At 30.7% G+C, this 22499-nt stretch overlaps 9 protein-coding genes across 9 annotated transcripts; 5 read left to right on the top strand and 4 right to left on the bottom strand.

Annotated features, from left to right (window-relative positions):
• Positions 1-732: 732 nt before the first annotated feature.
• On the top strand, positions 733-3111 carry TVAGG3_0273830 (armadillo (ARM) repeat-containing protein family; the record flags this gene model as incomplete). The annotated part of the gene is made up of 1 exon (XM_001579772.1): positions 733-3111. The coding sequence occupies one exon, from the start codon at positions 733-735 to the stop codon at positions 3109-3111; it is 2379 nt and encodes a 792-aa protein (XP_001579822.1).
• Positions 3112-8526: 5415 nt separating this feature from the next.
• Positions 8527-11248, bottom strand: TVAGG3_0273840 (protein kinase protein; the record flags this gene model as incomplete). The annotated part of the gene is made up of 1 exon (XM_001579771.1): positions 8786-11248. The coding sequence occupies one exon, from the start codon at positions 11246-11248 to the stop codon at positions 8786-8788; it is 2463 nt and encodes an 820-aa protein (XP_001579821.1).
• Positions 11249-11385: 137 nt separating this feature from the next.
• Positions 11386-12817, top strand: TVAGG3_0273850 (importin alpha family; the record flags this gene model as incomplete). The annotated part of the gene is made up of 1 exon (XM_001579770.1): positions 11402-12796. The coding sequence occupies one exon, from the start codon at positions 11402-11404 to the stop codon at positions 12794-12796; it is 1395 nt and encodes a 464-aa protein (XP_001579820.1).
• A 361-nt stretch (positions 12818-13178) lies between these two features.
• TVAGG3_0273860 (uncharacterized protein) lies at positions 13179-13400 on the bottom strand (the record flags this gene model as incomplete). The annotated part of the gene is made up of 1 exon (XM_051228663.1): positions 13277-13390. One exon carries the CDS (start codon positions 13388-13390, stop codon positions 13277-13279), a length of 114 nt encoding a protein of 37 aa, XP_051098393.1.
• A 668-nt stretch (positions 13401-14068) lies between these two features.
• On the bottom strand, positions 14069-15845 carry TVAGG3_0273870 (DNA recombination; the record flags this gene model as incomplete). The annotated part of the gene is made up of 1 exon (XM_001579768.1): positions 14072-15844. One exon carries the CDS (start codon positions 15842-15844, stop codon positions 14072-14074), a length of 1773 nt encoding a protein of 590 aa, XP_001579818.1.
• A 601-nt stretch (positions 15846-16446) lies between these two features.
• Positions 16447-17577, top strand: TVAGG3_0273880 (DNA-directed 5'-3' RNA polymerase protein; the record flags this gene model as incomplete). Its single annotated transcript, XM_001579767.1, has 1 exon — positions 16447-17577. The coding sequence occupies one exon, from the start codon at positions 16447-16449 to the stop codon at positions 17575-17577; it is 1131 nt and encodes a 376-aa protein (XP_001579817.1).
• A 592-nt stretch (positions 17578-18169) lies between these two features.
• On the top strand, positions 18170-19348 carry TVAGG3_0273890 (DNA-directed 5'-3' RNA polymerase protein; the record flags this gene model as incomplete). The annotated part of the gene is made up of 1 exon (XM_001579766.1): positions 18170-19348. The coding sequence occupies one exon, from the start codon at positions 18170-18172 to the stop codon at positions 19346-19348; it is 1179 nt and encodes a 392-aa protein (XP_001579816.1).
• A 544-nt stretch (positions 19349-19892) lies between these two features.
• TVAGG3_0273900 (DNA-directed 5'-3' RNA polymerase protein) lies at positions 19893-21018 on the top strand (the record flags this gene model as incomplete). The annotated part of the gene is made up of 1 exon (XM_001579765.1): positions 19893-20993. The coding sequence occupies one exon, from the start codon at positions 19893-19895 to the stop codon at positions 20991-20993; it is 1101 nt and encodes a 366-aa protein (XP_001579815.1).
• Positions 21019-21268: 250 nt separating this feature from the next.
• Positions 21269-22405, bottom strand: TVAGG3_0273910 (DNA-directed 5'-3' RNA polymerase protein; the record flags this gene model as incomplete). The annotated part of the gene is made up of 1 exon (XM_001579764.1): positions 21269-22405. The coding sequence occupies one exon, from the start codon at positions 22403-22405 to the stop codon at positions 21269-21271; it is 1137 nt and encodes a 378-aa protein (XP_001579814.1).
• Between the last annotated feature and the right edge of the window lie 94 nt (positions 22406-22499).

Below are 22499 nucleotides of genomic sequence, written 5' to 3' on the forward strand. Positions count from 1 at the left end.
GAGAAAGTTTTTATTTCTTAATGTTCTACAGAAATTTTTGATGATTTCAAATTCGCCAAATAATTCAAATTTAGAAAGGCACCAATGATACCCTCCATAAAGGCTTGGTTCGGACGTTGTAAATTTTAATCCTCGACATTTTGTGATATTATTCACTGGAATGGTAGCTTTTTGATTGTAATCAGTGAATATATTATCATTCTGAAAAGAATCAATGATATCCCACTGTAATGTATCAAAGCATGATAAATTCCAAGAGTTTGCAAAGTATTTATGAGTATATTTGCCATAAAATATAGTATAATTAGTCAAATAAATGTAAGCATTTGATAATACTATACTAAATTCGCGTACAGTTTCATTGGTTGAGCACCAAAGACGGGATTTTGTTTTATTAAAAACGTAAGCAATATCTCTATCCTGATCGGTTTGAATCAGGAATGTTGAACTCGCTGTAAAACCAAAATATTGTGGATAACGACTAATAATACCATCTAAACTTCCATTATATTGAGGAAGAAGTAACGTTATGACAAAATTTATTCAATTAACAATATGATGTGAATCTATTTAATTTAACGCAAACTATATAAAAAATAAAATTTTCAAAATTGAGTTTCCACTAATTAATCCGTAAATCTTCTCAATTTTATTTCGGAAACAAAAATAAATTATCTTTCCCTCTGAAATTATTCAATTGTTTTTATACTTCCGACTTTTTTTTCTTCGGAGATGAGTTTTGGAACCAAATTAGTATTAAATAGTAAATTTAAATCATTAAATAAACTGCTAGCAGCTGGGAAATATGATGAAGCACTAGCTAAACTCGAAGATATATCGGATTCGCTTTCTATTTCATTTGTTGACCCAAAAAACAAAAATTCCATCATGACTCTTCTTTTAAACAGTTGTCTCCCATTGATATCTCACGAAAATCCAGAAATACATACATGTGCACAGAATATTCTTAACCATTGGTCTTCAATTGTATCATCATTTTATCCTAAGGCTTTTCTTGATGCATTTTCGAATATTGATGTATCTCAACTCAAAAGTGAATCATGTTCAGCTATATTTTCCTTCTTTTCTAACGCTTTGCGCTGCATTCATCAAGATAATCGTAATGAATACCTTAACATTCTTAAATCTTTATTGCATTCATCAAAACCAGAGTTACTTGTTGGTATATCAATTAATATATGGTCTTTTCTTAGAGATCCTCTAACAATTTCAGATATAAATTCAATTTTACAATTATTTATGAATTCTTCGCTTGCAGAAGAAGCAGCATTTCTATGTGAGAAGTCTCCTGACCCTCTTTACAACACAATTCTTGAAAAAGCAAATTTTGAATTTATTAAGAAAACTTTACAATACTGGCCATTAACAAAACAAGTAAATTTATCTATATTAGCACCACGTTTGATCACAGCTTTTGAAAACAATGATTCGTCTGAAATTTCCATTACAATTGAAATTTTAAATCAATTAGTACAAAGAGTCAATAAACTATCCGAGATTGATTATGAAGAGCAATGGGAGCAACTAATAACTCATTGCCAGAAACTTTTTGAGAGTTCTGCAACAATTGAACAAAAAGCATCATTAATTGACCTTTTTTCTTCAGCCTCCTTCATTCCGAAATCATCCCTCGAGCATTTGCTAATCTTTGAACAAAATATTCCCACTCCAATCAAAATTTCAATAATGAAACTTTGTTCTCACTTCATTTGCGAAGGAAAGTTACCAAAAGGACTTCTTGAGTTTATAGACGAACAGGTTGTGCAAAGAGATCCCCTTGTTTTCGTATCAATTCTCGATTTTCTTTCAATATCTTTTAATGATCTCCACAAATTATCACCACAACCAATAGAAAACATCTTAAACCACTCTCTTACACCATTATCTCAATCCCCCGTAGAGCAAATCTCAATTTTACGCCTTTTACAGTCAATAGATTACAAAAATACAGGAGTTAATATAGATATTGTGTCAATAGTACTTAATTTACTTGATAATCCTGATCAATCTTTATTCCCTGAGCTTAAAAAGACAATAATAAAATTAAAATTAGAATTACCACTGAGACAACTCAATTGGACGAGAGATACGGCGATGCTTCTCCAAGTTATACCAAAAGTCCATTCATCTTTCATCAATGAACTGTTTGAAATTGGAAAAATTACTCCATCAACTTTTCCATCAGCTGTCAATGCCATTATGAACAATTTTCCGGATGACGAAACAGCAGATGATTTCGCAAAAAGTGTTCTCTCGGTGATAGCAATTGCTTTTGCTGAAATAGGACTAGATTATAGCAGAAAATTAAAGCATTGGTTCATTAATAACTGGAGATACTTCACTAATCAAATAAATGAATCGGTCAAAGACATTAACAAAAATCTCAAACAAACAGATTATGGAAATATTTTATTATATTCTCTTCAACTGTTTGTAAAATGCATGAATGACGGTTATTATGGGTTCCAATATATAGAAGCATTGTATTCATTAGCTATTGACATTGCTCCAGCTTTCTGTGACGAAGCTTGCAAAATTGTTGTTTTTCTTCACAAAATATTTAGAGAATCTAAAGATTACAGTGATAAAAAGAAGAAAAAGAGAGTGGATGAACTTATAACTTTGTTCTTTTCTCAATCTCTTCCTTTCGATTGTTCGAAAGAAATTGCAAAGGCCGCAATGGAGTGTTTACCTCGAGAAAATGTTATGAAATGCATTCCAAACTATTTAGTAGAGAGTATTCTTATATCACCTGAGATTCTTCAATGGTATTTGAGTGGAGATAGTAATGAAATGCCTCCCATTTCCCCTGTTTTCATTCAAATCGAAGATAAAGATGAAAAAACGCATAATTACATCAATCAATGTGTCAAAGATTTACTATTTAATGAATGGAAATTAACTGATAATTCAGGTGAAAAGATCGAAAAAATGCAGGGAATTGTTGTTCAAAGTTATTATCAATTAGATTATACGCATCGTAAGTTTGTTGATCAATATCCTTCTAGTTTCGTAATCCAGCAACAGAAGAAAGAAAAACATGATATCAATATCAAGATCGACATCAAAGCTTCATCCATTTTATCATAAAATAGAAAATATTATTGATTAGAAAAGTAATTAACAGAACTTCTACAAATCTGTGTAATATAATACATGAAAGATTCACTTTTAAATTTTACTTAGTAAAATATTTCATCCTTGTTATATAATAAGTTTACCCTTTTTTCACTAAATGTTTCACAACAATCATAGTCTTATTGTAGTTTCATAACAATCATAGTCTTATTGTAGTTTCATAACAACCACAGTCTTATTGTAGTTTCATAACAACCACAGTCTTATTGTAGTTTCATAACAATCATTGTCTTATTGTAGTTTCATAACAATCATTGTCTTATTGTAGTTTCATAACAATCATTGTCTTATTGTAGTTTCATAACAATCATAGTTTTATTGTAGTTTCATAACAATCATTGTCTTATTGTAGTTTCATAACAATCATTGTCTTATTGTAGTTTCATAACAATCATTGTCTTATTGTAGTTTCATAACAATCATAGTTTTATTGTAGTTTCATAACAATCATTGTCTTATTGTAGTTTCATAACAATCATAGTTTTATTGTAGTTTCATAACAATCATTGTCTTATTGTAGTTTCATAACAACCAGAGTCTTATTGTAGTTTCATAACAACCACAGTCTTATTGTAGTTTCATAACAATCATTGTCTTATTGTAGTTTCATAACAATCATAGTTTTATTGTAGTTTCATAACAATCATTGTCTTATTGTAGTTTTATAACAATCATTGTCTTATTGTAGTTTCATAACAATCATAGTTTTATTGTAGTTTCATAACAATCATAGTTTTATTGTAGTTTTATAACAATCATTGTCTTATTGTAGTTTTATAACAATCATTGTCTTATTATAGTTTCATAACAATCATAGTTTTATTGTAGTTTCATAACAATCATAGTTTTATTGTAGTTTCATAACAATCATAGTTTTATTGTAGTTTCATAACAATCATTGTCTTATTGTAGTTTCATAACAATCATTGTCTTATTGTAGTTTCATAACAACCAGAGTCTTATTGTAGTTTCATAACAACCACAGTCTTATTGTAGTTTCATAACAATCATTGTCTTATTGTAGTTTCATAACAATCATAGTCTTATTGTAGTTTCATAACAATCATTGTCTTATTGTAGTTTTATAACAATCATAGTCTTATTGTAGTTTCATAACAATCATTGTCTTATTGTAGTTTCATAACAATCATAGTTTTATTGTAGTTTCATAACAATCATAGTTTTATTGTAGTTTCATAACAATCATAGTTTTATTGTAGTTTCATAACAATCATAGTTTTATTGTAGTTTCATAACAATCATTGTCTTATTGTAGTTTTATAACAATCATTGTCTTATTATAGTTTCATAACAATCATAGTTTTATTGTAGTTTCATAACAATCATAGTTTTATTGTAGTTTCATAACAATCATAGTTTTATTGTAGTTTCATAACAATCATAGTTTTATTGTAGTTTCATAACAATCATAGTTTTATTGTAGTTTCATAACAATCATAGTTTTATTGTAGTTTCATAACAATCATAGTTTTATTGTAGTTTCATAACAATCATAGTTTTATTGTAGTTTCATAACAATCATAGTTTTATTGTAGTTTCATAACAATCATTGTCTTATTGTAGTTTCATAACAATCATTGTCTTATTGTAGTTTTATAACAATCATTGTCTTATTGTAGTTTCATAACAATCATAGTTTTATTGTAGTTTCATAACAATCATAGTTTTATTGTAGTTTCATAACAATCATTGTCTTATTGTAGTTTTATAACAATCATTGTCTTATTATAGTTTCATAACAATCATAGTTTTATTGTAGTTTCATAACAATCATAGTTTTATTGTAGTTTCATAACAATCATAGTTTTATTGTAGTTTCATAACAATCATAGTTTTATTGTAGTTTCATAACAATCATAGTTTTATTGTAGTTTCATAACAATCATAGTTTTATTGTAGTTTCATAACAATCATAGTTTTATTGTAGTTTCATAACAATCATAGTTTTATTGTAGTTTCATAACAATCATAGTTTTATTGTAGTTTTATAACAATCATTGTCTTATTGTAGTTTCATAACAATCATAGTTTTATTGTAGTTTCATAACAATCATAGTTTTATTGTAGTTTTATAACAATCATTGTCTTATTGTAGTTTTATAACAATCATTGTCTTATTATAGTTTCATAACAATCATTGTCTTATTGTAGTTTCATAACAATCATAGTTTTATTGTAGTTTCATAACAATCATTGTCTTATTGTAGTTTCATAACAATCATAGTTTTATTGTAGTTTCATAACAATCATTGTCTTATTGTAGTTTCATAACAACCAGAGTCTTATTGTAGTTTCATAACAACCACAGTCTTATTGTAGTTTCATAACAATCATTGTCTTATTGTAGTTTCATAACAATCATAGTTTTATTGTAGTTTCATAACAATCATTGTCTTATTGTAGTTTCATAACAACCAGAGTCTTATTGTAGTTTCATAACAACCACAGTCTTATTGTAGTTTCATAACAATCATTGTCTTATTGTAGTTTCATAACAATCATAGTTTTATTGTAGTTTCATAACAATCATAGTTTTATTGTAGTTTCATAACAATCATAGTTTTATTGTAGTTTCATAACAATCATAGTTTTATTGTAGTTTCATAACAATCATTGTCTTATTGTAGTTTCATAACAACCACAGTCTTATTGTAGTTTCATAACAACCACAGTCTTATTGTAGTTTCATAACAATCATAGTTTTATTGTAGTTTCATAACAATCATAGTTTTATTGTAGTTTCATAACAATCATTGTCTTATTGTAGTTTCATAACAATCATAGTTTTATTGTAGTTTCATAACAATCATAGTTTTATTGTAGTTTCATAACAATCATAGTTTTATTGTAGTTTCATAACAATCATTGTCTTATTGTAGTTTTATAACAATCATTGTCTTATTATAGTTTCATAACAATCATAGTTTTATTGTAGTTTCATAACAATCATAGTTTTATTGTAGTTTCATAACAATCATAGTTTTATTGTAGTTTCATAACAATCATTGTCTTATTGTAGTTTCATAACAATCATAGTCTTATTGTAGTTTCATAACAATCATTGTCTTATTGTAGTTTCATAACAATCATAGTTTTATTGTAGTTTCATAACAATCATTGTCTTATTGTAGTTTCATAACAATCATTGTCTTATTGTAGTTTCATAACAATCATAGTCTTATTGTAGTTTCATAACAATCATTGTCTTATTGTAGTTTCATAACAATCATTGTCTTATTGTAGTTTCATAACAATCATAGTCTTATTGTAGTTTCATAACAATATGATTTTTGGTTTCATTATTTCATTGTAGTTTCATAGTTGTCTTTTGTAGTTTTACACTTTTGTTTTAAACAATCATAGTTTTATTGTAGTTTCATAACAATCATTGTCTTAGTAGTTTTATAACAATCATTGTCTTATTGTATAGTTTCATAACAATCATAGTTTTATTGTAGTTTTACAATCATAGTTTATTGTAGTTTCATAACAATCATAGTTTTATTGTAGTTTCATAACAATCATAGTTTTATTGTAGTTTCATAACAATCATAGTTTTATTGTAGTTTCATAACAATCATAGTTTTATTGTAGTTTCATAAAATCATGTTTATTGTAGTTTCATAACAATCATAGTTTTATTGTAGTTTCATAACAATCATAGTTTTTGTAGTTTCATAACAATCATTGTTTTATTGTAGTTTCATAACAATCATTGTCTTATTGTAGTTTTATAACAATCATTGTCTTATTGTAGTTTCATAACAATCATAGTTTTATTGTAGTTTCATAACAATCATAGTTTTATTGTAGTTTCATAACAATCATTGTCTTTATTGTAGTTTTATAACAATCATTGTCTTTATTATAGTTTCATAACAATCATAGTTTTATTGTAGTTTCATAACAATCATAGTTTTATTGTAGTTTCATAACAATCATAGTTTTATTGTAGTTTCATAACAATCATCATAGTTTTATTGTAGTTTCATAACAATCATAGTTTTATTGTAGTTTCATAACAATCATAGTTTTATTGTAGTTTCATAACAATCATAGTTTATTGTAGTTTCATAACAATCATAGTTTTATTGTAGTTTCATAACAATCATAGTTTTATTGTAGTTTTATAACAATCATTGTCTTATTGTAGTTTCATAACAATCATAGTTTATTGTAGTTTTATAACAATCATTGTCTTATTGTAGTTTTATCATTGTTTTATAGTTTCATAAAATCATTGTTTATTGTAGTTTCATAACAATCATAGTTTTATTGTAGTTTCATAACAATCATTGTCTTATTGTTTATAACAATCATTGTCTTATTGTAGTTTCATAACAATCATAGTTTTATTGTAGTTTCATAACAATCATTGTCTTATTGTAGTTTCATAACAACATAGTCTTATTGTAGTTTCATAACAACACAGTCTTATTGTAGTTTCATAACAATCATTGTCTTATTGTAGTTTCATAACAATCATAGTTTATTGTAGTTTCATAACAATCATTGTCTTATTGTAGTTTCATAACAACAGAGTCTTATTGTAGTTTCATAACAACCACAGTCTTATTGTAGTTTCATAACAATCATTGTCTTATTGTAGTTTCATAACAATCATAGTTTTATTGTAGTTTCATAACAATCATAGTTTTATTGTAGTTTCATAACAATCATAGTTTTATTGTAGTTTCATAACAATCATAGTTTTATTGTAGTTTCATAACAATCATTGTCTTATTGTAGTTTCATAACAACCACAGTCTTATTGTAGTTTCATAACAACCACAGTCTTATTGTAGTTTCATAACAATCATAGTTTTATTGTAGTTTCATAACAATCATAGTTTTATTGTAGTTTCATAACAATCATTGTCTTATTGTAGTTTCATAACATCATAGTTTTATTGTAGTTTCATAACAATCATAGTTTTATTGTAGTTTCATAACAATCATAGTTTTTATTGTAGTTTCATAAAATCATTGTCTTATTGTAGTTTTATAACAATCATTGTCTTTATAGTTTCATAACAATCATAGTTTTATTGTAGTTTTCATAACAATCATAGTTTATTGTAGTTTCATAACAATCATAGTTTTATGTAGTTTATAACAATCATTGTCTTATTGTAGTTTCATAACAACATATATTTATTGTAGTTTCATAACAATCATTGTCTTATTGTAGTTTCATAACAATCATATTTTATTGTAAGTTTCATAACAATCATTGTCTTATTGTAGTTTCATAACAATCATTGTCTTATTGTAGTTTCATAACAATCATTACTATTGTAGTATTCATAACAATCATTGTCTTATTGTAGTTTCATAACAATCATTGTCTTATTGTAGTTTCATAACAATCATTGTCTTATTGTAGTTTCATAACAATCATTGTCTTATTGTAGTTTCAAAATCTCGGGTCCAAATTCTAAGAAAAACTGAGAGCAAAGTGTTCATTTTTGGGCCCTTGATTTTCTGAATTCAATGCTATTCTTCATTTTTGTGAGTTGTAAAGAAGATGAAGATTTCAATGTAAAAATATTTTTAATAAAAAAACGTATTTACAATAATAAAATCTACAAAAATAAAAATAAATCTAAGCAGAAGCGAAATTCTTCTGAAGAAGATCCAAAAATGGTCTTGCATTTTCAACAGTTTCGAATTTCTTCATTACATCGCTAAGTCTTTCAAGGCTTTTGACTTCAGCAGCTCCTTCTGGTCTCAAACTTCTCATTGTAAGAGCGGACAAAGCTCCGATTGAAAGTTTCGAGTCGTCAGAAAGGGCAACTTCAACTAATTTGGTGTCGAACTTCTTGAAATCAGGTATATACATGATTCTGCTTGCAGCATCTATCATGTAAATTGTAGATTGAAGAAGTTTCGGATCTGATAATTTAATTGTGTTGTCAATATAAGCTTTGAAGTAGCCAGCCGCATTTAGCTTTGGTATGAGGTTCTTTGGTATAGAAAGCTTGTCAATCATCATAGATGTAAATGAGATGGTTGTCATATTAAGGGTCTGAGCAAGAAGAGCCAGCCAATCAGGAAGTTGGCGGACATGAGCGATGTAAGGCCGGTATTCTGTATGGCACATAATGATCGCCATTAAAATCATCGCTTTATCTAGAGGAAGACGACCATCGATAAGCCAAGTCGCTACGTAATCTGGGAAGAAGAAAGTGAAACAATCGTTCCTCTGACCAATTATGTAAAGTAAAGCGTAAGTTGATTTATTTGTCGAACAAAGAGTGATTAATTGGTCAATTATCTGTGGTGTGAAGGCGAATGATGATGGATCTGTCAAGAGGAGATAGGAAATGGCTCCAGATTCGCATCCTTGTGTAGATAATGATTTTAATATTACTTCAGGAGCAATGGAAACCTTTGGTATTTGAAGCTTGATCAAATATGAATAGGCTAGATTGGAAATATCAGGTCTAAACTGCTGAATTGCTGCAATAAGGATCTGAACAACCATCATCTTGTATTGAGCGTTGAAATTAGGGTATTTCGTCATCAAATAGATCAGATACTTAATGTATTTATCTCCTGATGTACTCCTGATCATCGTTGGAGCAATCATTAGGTAATAATTTGCAACTTGCCATCCATTCATGTATTGGCCGAAGTTATTAAGGTTAAACGATATCAGTTTAAGCATCTTGTGAGGTGCAAACTGAGTTAATGGTGAAATAAAGTATAATAAATCAGTTTCTATTAAATCTGGTCTTCTTTCGAAGTAGAGATGTAAAATATCGTAAATGTTATTCGTACAATTCTGTTTGTTAGTCGGTAATGTTCCAAAAAGCTTGGATTGGAAGAATGCGTTGAAACAATAGTCTTGTTTGAGCATTAATCGATAACAAGTGTTCAGAATAGCGTTAGATACTCTGCAATCTTCACTTTTATCTCCAACAAGTGCAGGAATGAGCATATCGTAAAATCTTCTGATATTTTCAGGTCCTGTGTAGAGTTTAACGCATAATTTGATGTTTTCGATATAGTATTTGTAATTAGGATTGCCAAGTTCTGATGGATTTGCAACTTTCTGGGATTCTGTCGAATTTTCGGAAATTCCTTGACACATTGACGCGATGTAGAGTGGATTTCCTAATGGATATGATCCAACAGCTTGTCCGGAAGCCTTAAGAGCATCGTATTCCTTCATGTTGTTGAAAAATTCGTCAAGTTCTGCTTCTTCTGTTCCTCTGAACATAACTTGCTTCTTCATGAGCACGGAAACGATTTTTGAGAAGGATGGTCTTTTGTTCGGGTCCTGGTGCCAGCAAGATTTAATTAAAGAAATTAATGGTTTTGGAGTTCCTATTGGGATTGGCGGCCTCTCTCCATGCTGGCAAACAGCAATAGCGATTTGTATGGAGGATTTGCCTTTGTATGGTGTTGATCCCGTAAGTAATTCCCAAAGTAAAATTCCGTAAGCGTAAACGTCGACTTTGTTTGTATAATTGTCCGAATCAAAGAGTTCAGGAGCCATCCAGTGTGGTGTACCGATATCTTTTGTCTTGATAGCGTTTTCATTTTCGAATAAAGATAAACCAAAATCGCAAACCCATGGATAGCAACGACTATCTAGCAATACGTTAAGCGATTTGAGATCTCTGTGGATTACTTTCTTCTGGTGTAATGCGTTCATTGCTCTTGCAACACCAATCATGATGATAGTTCGCATTGTTCCTGTGAGTTCAGGCGCTTTGCCTTTCTTTCTTAATGCATCAAAAAGAGAGCTGTTTGGTGCAAACTGTGTAATGATTGAATATGGCTTTTCTGCTGTCCAACCAAGAAATGGTAACAAAAACATGTCATTACATTCAGCTAATACAGATGTTTCACGAATAAATTCAACCTTATCGCGATCTTCAAGAGTTTCTGCTATCAATTCCTTGATTGCGCATTCTAATCCTGTAGCTTTGTGTGTGCCAAGATAAACTTTTCCAAAAGCACCTTCACCGATACTACGACCGATTGTGAAGTCATCAAGAGAAACTAGGTATTGTCTTAAATGGGGGTTCGCTTCCTCAATTAATTCCCTTGTTGACATTGAAAAAGGTGACATTATAACAAAAACCTGTTATATTTAGATCACCGTTAACTGTTCAGGAATAGGATATAAATGTTATAAAACGATGCTCAGAAATTGAATGTCTTTTCAAAAATGTCACTTTCCAATCGGAATTTCATATAATATTTCTCAATGTTTGATGAGTATAAAGATAATATTGATCAATCATTGTCAGAGAATCAACTTGAATTAATGTCAGGGCAACCTATTATCACTGAAGATGGGCAATTATTTCTTAATGAAATACATAATTGCTTGCAAGAATTGATTTCTACAAATGATGTCAATAAAATCAATGTTATTGCAACATTGTTTGAAGAATATAATGGTGATAAAAGCGTAATTTTTCAAGATTGCCAATTACAAAATACTTTTGAAGAGTATTTGCAGAATATATCAGATGATTTCGAGAAATTAAAGTATCTATATGACGTGTTGATTGATGTTTTGACACATAACCCAGAATTTCGAGAATTATTTCTAGAAACAAGCTTATTTCCGATGTCATTACAGTTAGCAACAAACGAGGACGACACGCTTGCTTCATACGCCATAATGATTATTGAACCTCTCCTTAATTCAATGAAATCCAATCAAATTTTGGAATATCTCGAAGATATCTACGGAGCAATTAAAATTTCATGGAATATTAATGCTGGCACAAGAGAATCTGTCAGCAAAATTTTACTAATTTTAAATAATACTTTGGGACAAAACGATTTACACGATTTATCAATCAGGCGTGCTTGCAAACTCCTTAATAACGATAACTCTTTCGATGTGTTCCTGAATTGCATCAAATTACTCACTAAAAAGATAAAAATACAAAAAGATTTACATCATAAAATTATAGACAGCGATATTCCGAAGATTGTCAAACACCAGCTTCGTAGATTCTTAAATAAGCCATCAGATTTCGAAGGAAACGCGAAAAATGACTTAATGATTTCAATTTTAGACTTTGCATTGATTTCAAATGAACTTGCAGCCCCTTTTACTGTTATAGAGCTTTCCTATTCCTTTATAAAGTACTGTATGAAAGAATTAGATTTTAATGTTGTCCAAAAAGCCTTGGATTACTTGACATTCCTTATTTATCAAGAGGATGAGAAATTATGTACGAAAGTCCTCCAAGATAATGTTATTCAAGAACTTTTTGACTATATTTTGTCTGAATCTTTCAAGTTGAAGATTTCTGCATTGAAACTTGTTCATAGTATTCTTAAGATCAATATTTCGAGAAAAATTTACGATTTATTGATTCAAAAAGAATTTATTCAGAATCAATCAGAAATTCTTGAAGATGAAACCGATGAGAAGTCTGTTTTGCTATTCTTGGAATGTATTTATATGATGCTTCAAGCAGGAAGGAATTTTAATGATGAAGAATCAATTCCTTTCGCTTTAGAAGAATGTGGAGCCATGGATTACTTAATGGACTTGACAGATCATGACAACGATGATGTTGCAGAACATTCCGCTGAACTTCTTGATATCTTTGAACAAATCAATGGAAATCAAGAATGATTTATAAATTTGTTTGTAAATACTAGATTTATTACTAATATTTATGTTTTTTATGAGCTTTATTTAAGAAATTTAATAAAAGAAACCATATTGTCTCAAATTAAAAATGAAAAAAAATAATTTCATAAAAAATAGTAATAAAAAAGGATGGAATGAAATCACTGTTATAAGAAAAAGCTATATTTTCAGTGAAAACAACCTCATTCCATATGAAAAAAAGAAAAATGATATATCCATCATGAAATCAGAGGATATATTGAGTGTATGAGCTACCATCAGAAAAGGCAATGCATTAAACGTTGTTTATTTAGTATATTCCATGTAAATGAAATATAAAATTTTTTTGCAAAGCGATTTCGTGGTAGTAAAAAAATTAGTAGTTGTAAAATAAGTATTGGTAAAAAATAACTTTTTTCGGGAATTTTAGTTCGCCAAAATTAAGTATAATAAGAAAGGGGATTTTTTAGACAAAAGCAATGCTTAGTTTGTTCCCTTTGTGGTATCTCTGCGGAGGAAGTATCCGAGGCCAGCGAGGCCAACAACGACAAGAAGGCCAACGCCAACAATGATTGCTACAACATCAGCTGCGTCCATTTTTTTATGTGATGTGAGCGGTTTCTAACCGGCGTTTATTTCCAATCAAGCCGTTTTGCGATTTTAAGATAATATTTGTATTATTCATTTAATGACAAATAAAAATATCATTTAAAAAACTCAGTACATATTCCGTAAATCTGAAATGTTTTCTCAAAAACATGGCTTCAGTAAAAATTGATGAAGAAATATTAAAATACACATAAAATAATGCATAACTATCGATATTAATTTCTCGAAAAATTCCAAATTTTTTTCAAAAATGAAAATTTGATTTGAAATTTCTGAATTTTTTATCTAATAATATGAATTTTGAATTTTTTTTGGAATATTTCAGCGTATCAATATGCATATGTTATGCATCTATTAGAAGTGTGTTATTGGCTTTTTATGTCAAAAAAGGATAATATTGGATTTTATCAAAAATATCTTTAATATCTAATGAATTTTGGTCAAATATTCGTATTACACATATATAAATCTCACTGACATAGAATGTATATGAATATTCATAGATAAAAAGTCATGATATTCGATCAAAATTCCAAATATTTTATTGAAATTTTATAAAAAGTTTGATTTTAATCTTAACCAATACTAAAATCAACAATCTAATAGATTGTATATTAATATTAAGTAAAGATAATATCATTTAAATGAAAAATAATAAAAAAAATGTTTTTATTCAAAAGAAGCAGTAATGTTGTTAGCAATTCGTAAAGCCTCTTCAGCGAAATTTACTTCTCCGCCTGAAATTGCAGTGAGTTTCACACCGTATTCGCTGTTCTTTCCTCTAACTTTTACTCTCAAAGCTCTGAAGAAAGATTTCTTAAGGAGCATCGTTCTGAGTTTTGTTGTGTCATCGATTTCGAATTCTTCTGGTTTTACGTTGATCAGTGGCATGAAACTGTTTTCATCACCAATAACATTGATGTAGGCAGAACCACTGTAATCACCAACATTCAAAGAAAGCGAATATCTCAACTTCGGATTCGTAACTTCTTTATTGCATTTTTTGCAGATCATTTTTCCAGTTTCCTGGTCAATAATGAGTCCACTGCCTCTGCATGCTTCATTAGGACAAGCCTGGTAAACAGGTTTCCTTGAACTCGGCATATCTTGGATCATCACATTTACACAAAAAACTTCTCCGTTTTCTGTTCTACACATTTGTTTCTCATCAATCTCCGATAAACAATTAATCGTTGCTGCTTGTCCGTAATCAGGAATCAACAATTTTTGTTTCAAATTTTCCTTTTTTTCGTCATTCAACGATTCATACCAATTTCTAATGTTCTTCACATCATTATCCGGCGGATTTACAACGATTGTTGCACTCTGTCCGACGTTTAATGAAACACCGCGAAAATCACTAACTGTCACGTTTCTTACACAAAAAATTTCAGATTCTTTTTGGTCGAATTCTGTAGCTGATGATCCCCATAATGTAACTTCTATTGTACCTGTTTCATCTGATACAGTGATGTTCCTTTTCTCGATAGAAGAGCCACTTTTGGTCTTAATTGTCTGACAATCACCAATAAAAGTAATAATTGAAATGATGTCAACAGTTTTACCTGTCATTTTCGAGCAATCACTGATCTTGGTGAATTTCAGGACATTTGCAGGGATAGAATTGTCATCTGGGATTTCAATGATCGATGAAGTCGAATCGAAAGTGATTTCGAACTCCGATTTTGTGGAATTGTATCTTTCGTTCGCTTTCTTCACTCTTCCACATGATACTTTGTAAACTTTGTCTTGTTCAACGAGATTTTCGAATTTCTCCGCTTCTTGGTTGAAGAAAGTTCCTTTGATTTCGTCATTGTTCTTATCCCTCATGATGATAGAGAACAATTTGCCTGGACGAGATCCTTGGAACTGTCTCATTTGAGATTTCGAAATTATTCTGACAATTAATGACCACGACGTGAGATACTGGTTCAAGCTTGCGATGGGGATGTTCGTGGTCATCTGCATTGTCGATTGGTTGCTTCTGGTCGGAGATACTGTCATCTTGACTTTTGAGGGGGAGTTCGTGACTGAAGCAGGGGAAGCAGTGATGGTTCCTCTTTGAGGAGATGTCATGGGCGCTGAGAGATCTGGCTTTGGTATGTCATTACGATCAATTTGTAAGGCAAGGGGTTTTCCAATGATACTGTTCATTTCCTTGTGTAGTTCGGCATTGAGAACAATAAGAGGCTGCTTTGAGTTGTTTGAAACTGTGTATTTTAATAATTTTATTAAACTGTTCCTCTGAATGACCTTGTTCTCAATCAGATCTTTGAGTTTGCTACCAAGCATCGCAGGAATGAAGTGAGTTCCATCAGAAAGAGCAGCACGATATAAATCATGCTGATTGCATTCTTTTATCTGGACAACTTGCACAATGGGCTCCATAACATTGACTTTCTTCACAAGGATATCCTCTAGAACATTCGAAGTTACTTCCATGAAACTAAAATGAAACAAAAAAAAAATTTTTTTATCGTCCAACTTCCCTTTTCTTTTCAAATCAACTTCCCTGGGGAACCTGAAATCGTTATATTGAGAAATAAGGAATGAAAGCTACCTTTCTTGAAAGAATCGAAAAAGGGATATTTACGTATTGATAACAATCCATAAAACACAGTTTTTATCAAATCAATTTTTAAATCTTCATTTTATTCATGATCAAAAATGATTTACTCAATACATTTATCACATAAAATCATACCATGCAATCATTTTTCAAAAATGAGTTTGATTTTTATGAGATAATAATTTTCTATAAAATAACCGCAAATTGAATTCAAATTTATTTTGTTTCGAAACTCTAACAAACAAATCAAATCAATAAGAATAGGTTATCCTTAAATATTGTCCCACTCTTAAAACCGATCAGACCTCTGAAATAGCAATTACAATAATTGAATAAATAGAATCTTTCACATAATATCATTAAAACCTTATAACCCCAAATAATTCAATTTGAATTCTGAGTAATTCAAAAGATATTTCAAATGATTTTTTCGCTCATACTCATTCGTTTCGAGAAACTGGAGCAACGAACAAGGATGGATGTGTGCTCAAAGTTCAAAAAAGAAGTTTATAGCGTCAAATATCAAGATGGAGCCTATCCAGATCAAAATGGAACATGTTCTCAGCCTACTTATGATAAGGCGACCGATGACACACGTGCTCTTATAGAGCTCAACTGTACGCGATGGCTTGTTGGATTTGATACAAAAACCGAATTAACAAATGATTATGATGACCAAGTAATACAATGTGCAATGAATTGTGCAGCAAATGGAAGGTTGAGCCATTACCCAGAATCAAATTCCTCATGTTATACGCCAGCAGCGTATGCAGGGTGTAGTACATCAAATCTTGCAGCAAGCTCTGGATATCTTAATGCTGCAACAGCACTTCAGCAACTTATTGATGACCAAGGTGGTAATAACTTAGAAGTAGGTCACAGAAGATGGATTTTATACAGTGGCCTGACAAAAACTACATTTGGAGGAGCCTACAATTCAGAGGCATTTTTATCGAATGCTGTAGCCCAAAAAGTTATATTTGATGATTCTGAATCAGGTAAGCAATTAACTTTTACAGCATATCCTCCACCTGGATACTTCCCAGCACAGTTCGTATACAGCAGATTTAGTTTTTGGGCTCCTGGTATTCCTTTGGGTGCTGATGTGAACGTTACAGTTAAAATCAACGATGTTCCTCAAAACTTAAGCGAGTTTCATATATTTACAGAAGGCGGCGTTGGAGATTATAGTGGAGGTGCAATGTTTGCCATGGAAAAGTATCCATATATTTCAGATATCGTTAACAAAAGAATTGATGTTCAAGTGACATACAAAACTACAGTTTACGATTACACTATATATCCTATTGACTGTAGTGATAAACCAATGCGAACTCCAGTTCCAACTGCCGAAGGTGACAAATACAACAGTCAAGATATCGGAGAAGCTCCGAAAAAGCAGCGTCAAAAGAAAGTTGCCATTGGTGCGGGTGTTGGTGTTAGCCTTGCTGTTATCGTTATCGTTGTTATTGTCTTATTTATTGTTTTCCGTCATGGTTGTTCAATTAATCACGACAACGACGAAACTAACAACAATAACAATGACAACAATGACAACAACGACGATCAGTCTAACAGCGGCGAAAACCATCTTGAAGATGCATGAAAATTTTTCTAATTCTAGCAATTATATATCTTTTTTTCTTTGCTTTTCGGAAAACTTGTTGCGCTTATGTAAATATCTATTTTACCCTCTTCTTTTCTATTCGTTTTAGATTTTTTGAGTAAAATAGATTTTCATTTGAAACTAAATTGATGAATTCATTAAATACGTACATTGAATTTGATGTTACTTTCATTGTATCTATAATTATGAATCTAGGTAGAGTAATACTCATCGATTTTGTTGATCTTGTAATATTCTTTGGTTCATCTTTAAAAATATATCGCATAACAGGCACAAGCCTAGTTGATGGTTTTAATGATATAGTTCAATACCGATACAATATCAGATCAAAAAATTCCGGATATCTTTTTTTTGGCATTTTTCGGAATTTGAATTTGACATTAGTACAATAAATAATGTAGAAAAATGTAATGAGAAAAATCTATATTGATATACCATTCATTCAATTTTTCAAAGAGATTTCATTTTAGTAAATCAAAATTGTTTTGAAATGATAAAATATTTAAATTACTTTATAAAAATTCAATATTCATTCAAAAATCGATTACTTTCACAAAATAATTTTTCTCCTATGATTCCGATTCTTTTGATACGCTTTGAGAAACTGGAACAAAGAAGTAGAATAAGCGTCTGCTCTCGATTCAGAAAAGATGTCTCTAGTTATTATAATTGGACTTTACCATACCCGGATTTAAACGGTTCCTGCACTCAGCCTACCTATGATATAGCTACAGATAACAACAATGCTCTTAGAGAACTCAATTACATGCGATGGCTTGTTGGATTCGATACTACAACAGTTTTAGATGAGAATTTCAATGATCAAGTAGTTCAATGTGCAATGAACTGTGCTGCAAATGGAAGATTAGATCATTATCCATCACCAACTTCAAAATGCTATACGGGTCCAGCATTTTGGGGTTGCCGCTTTTCAAATCTTGCAGCTGCTGGTGCTATTTTGAATGCACCAAATGCGCTTCAGCAACTTATTGAAGATTCTGGTGACAACAATCTAGAAGTAGGCCACAGAAGATGGATTTTCTATAATGGACTTAAAAGAACGACCTTTGGAGGTGCATATGATTCACAATCTCCATTGTATCAATGTGCTGTAGCGCAGAGAGTTGTATTCGGAGATGATACTCCACTGCAGGTTTTGCCCTTCACCGCTTACCCTCCTCCTGGATATTTCCCGGCTCAGTTTGTTTATAGTAGATTCAGTTTTTGGGCTCCAGGAATTCCTTCAAATGCCGAATTTAATATATCAGTTAAAATCAATGATGAACCTCAAAACCTAACAGAGAAATATAGTTTCGCGCGAGTTGATGTTGGAGATGGAGTTGGAGGCGTGATGTTTTCGTTTGCTAATTATATTCGCTTTTCTAAAATTGTTAACAAGAGAATTGACATCCAAATCAAGTGTGCAGACAAAGTCTACGATTATACAATATATCCTATTGATTGTAGTGATAAACCAATGCGAACACCAGTTCCAACAATCGAAGGTGACGATTATGACAAACTTGACATTGGCGAAGCTCCAAAACAAAAACGCCAGAAGAAAGTTGCTATTGGTGCTGGTGTTGGTGTTAGTCTTGTTGTTATTGTTATCATTATTCTTGTTTTATTTATTGTTTTTCGTCATGGTTGTTCACATAATCACGACAACGACGAAACCAACAACAACAACAATAACAATGACAACAATGATGATCATTCTGATAGTGGCGAAAACCATCTTGAAGATTAATGAGAATTATTTTCTTTTTTATTTTGATTTGCTGCAAATAGACTTAAGTTATATTTTTTATTTAAATTATTTATGGAGGTTTATCACAACTGTAATTAATCATCAATCATATACTTTATAGAAATATTTTTATTCTCCATAATCAAATGATTAAACTGAAAGCATAAATGACATATTCTGGCTAAATACACATGAACTGTCACAAAAATAAGAATATTGAAATCGGATCAAAATAAATTTTTGACATAAATCAATAACTTTTGGCTCGGACATAATAAAAAACAAATAAAATTACTTTTCAAAGATCATGCATGAAATACAAGTATTTTTTCTTTCGCAAATACGTTGGAATATGTTTTATGTGACAATCAAGAATTATCAAATATTAACCTTATATTTTTGATTATTATCTTTGATTTTACTTTGTTCAAAATTGATAGAATTTCAAAATTTTATCTGATAAAAATGCTTCCTCTCCTCTTTATTCGATTCGAGAAGCTAGAAAAACGTAGCCGAATGACCGTATGTTCTAGATTCAGAAAAGATGGTTATAGTTTATAGTTGTGATATCGCCGGACAATGCACACAACAAACCTATGACAAAGAAACTGATGACAAATATGCCATTATAGAACTCAATTACATGCGCTGGCTTGTTGGATTCGAAGTTCCAACTGTTATTACTAACGATTTTGATGATCAAGTCATCCAATGCGCAATGAACTGTGCTTCAAATGGAAGATTAGAGCATTTTCCAGCAAGCGACTCCAGATGTTATACTGGTGCAGCATTAGATGGCTGCTCAACTTCAAATCTTGCCGCAAGTACTGGTCAACTTAACGCTGCTACTGCTTTACAGAATCTCATTAATGATTTTGGCGATGGTAACTTGGAAGTTGGACACAGAAGATGGATATTATCTCGAACACTTAAAAGAACTGCATTTGGAGGAGCTTATGATTCACAACATCTAAATAATTTTGGTTATGCTGTAGCACAAAAGACAAATTTTGGCGATAGTGAAATAGAACAAATTCCATTTACAGCGTATCCCCCTCCAGGATATTTCCCAGCACAATTTGTATACAACAGATTCAGCTTTTGGTCCCCAGATTTTCCAAGTAACTCTCCAATAAACATTTCAGCTAAAATTAACAATGAAGTTCAAAACGTAACTTTGCGTAGATTTGAGATAACTGGATATGGAGATCATGATCAAGGAGTAATGTTTTCATTAGGTGGTTATGGCCGTAGCTCATATGATTCTCCATATCATCAAATTGTTAACAAGAGAATTGACATCCAAATCAAGTGTGCAGACAAAGTCTACGATTATACAATATATCCTATTGATTGTAGTGATAAACCAATGCGAACACCAGTTCCAACAATCGAAGGTGACGATTATGACAAACTTGACATTGGCGAAGCTCCAAAACAAAAACGCCAGAAGAAAGTTGCTATTGGTGCTGGTGTTGGTGTTAGTCTTGTTGTTATTGTTATCATTATTCTTGTTTTATTTATTGTTTTTCGTCATGGTTGTTCACATAATCACGACAACGACGAAACCAACAACAACAACAATAACAATGACAACAATGATGATCATTCTGATAGTGGCGAAAACCATCTTGAAGATGCATAAGCATTTTATTTCGGATAATATTTTTATATTTCCTTTTCTTAAATGTTTAGTGAGTTTCTTAATATTTTTTTTTGCTTTTCAGTGAGTGAAAATACATTATATTCTATATGATTTAAAATATATTAAGAGCACTTTATGAAACTCAAATGCTAATCTATTCAATAATACAACAAAGAGAGGAATAGTTTCATGTTGGTTCTCGTCGTTATATTTATATGGTAATTAAAAAATATAAAACAGTTTACAATATCACTGATTATGAATAGATAAATAAGTTAAGCATCTTCAAGTTGATTCTCATCATTATTTGATTCTCCGTTGTCATTGTTCTTCTTGTAAAAAATGAAGTAACAAACAAAGGCAACAACAATGATTAAAACAATTGCTAAACTAACGCCAACGCCAATAGAAACTTTCTTTTTCGTTGAATCACTAGAACCATTGCTCGAGTAATAGCTATCTGAGTCAGGAACTGAAGTTCTAACTGGAACTACACTGCAATCAACCGGATATATTGTATAATCGAAGACAGTCTTATCATATGATATTTTAACATCAATCCTCTTATTGAGAATTGTTTCATATGGATAATCATATGAATTTACACCGTAATCCGAAAGAGAAAATACAACACCTTTATCTTGATCTCCAGCCCCTTGAAGAAAATCAGTCCTTTCTGTTATATTTTGAGGAACATCGTTGATTTTAACTGATATGTTTATAAATGATCTATCAGGAATGTTAGGTGCCCAAAAGCTGAATCTATTATACACGAATTGTGCTGGGAAATACCCAGGTGGTGGATAAGCCGTAAAGAGTAATTTCTCTCCCATCTCATAAGGCCGAAATAACGTTTTCATTGCAATAGTAGTAGAATATTTTGGCGCTTTTGAGTTGTAAGCTCCACCAAAAGCAGTCTTTTTAAGTCCACTAAATAGCACCCATTTTCTATGGATTACATCTTCATTCCCCTCTCCGGAATCTTCGATAAAATGTTGCAGTGCAATTGCTGCATTGTAACCACGACCCCTATATGCCGATAAACTTGAAGTTGCACACCCGGATGCAGCTTTATTTGTATAACAGTTATCGTTTCCTCCAATATAATGTTCTAAATTTTCATTTGCAACGTTGTTTATTGCACACTGAATCAGATGATCATCATATTCATTTGTTATTACAGTTTTTGTATCAAAACCAACAAGCCAACGCATATAGTTTAATTCTGTGAGAGCTCTATTGTCATCTGTTTCTTTGTCATATGTAAGCTGAGTACAAGAGCCATTTTGATCTGGATATGGCGATTTCCTATAATATAAACTGAATACTTCTTTTCTGAATCTTGAGCAAATCTCCATTTTACTTCTTCTTTCTAGTTTCTCGAATCTAATCAACAAGAGATGAATCAGCATAAACTAAATAATTGAGATTGTCAACAAATTTTGAATCATTTGAATAGAAAGACTTTCTTGATAAATTAGGTTAGGGCTACATTCTTCTATTAAC

The sequence above is a fragment of the Trichomonas vaginalis genome, chromosome V, assembly GCF_026262505.1.
Source record: "Trichomonas vaginalis G3 chromosome V, whole genome shotgun sequence".
NCBI lineage: Eukaryota > Parabasalia > Trichomonadida > Trichomonadidae > Trichomonas > Trichomonas vaginalis.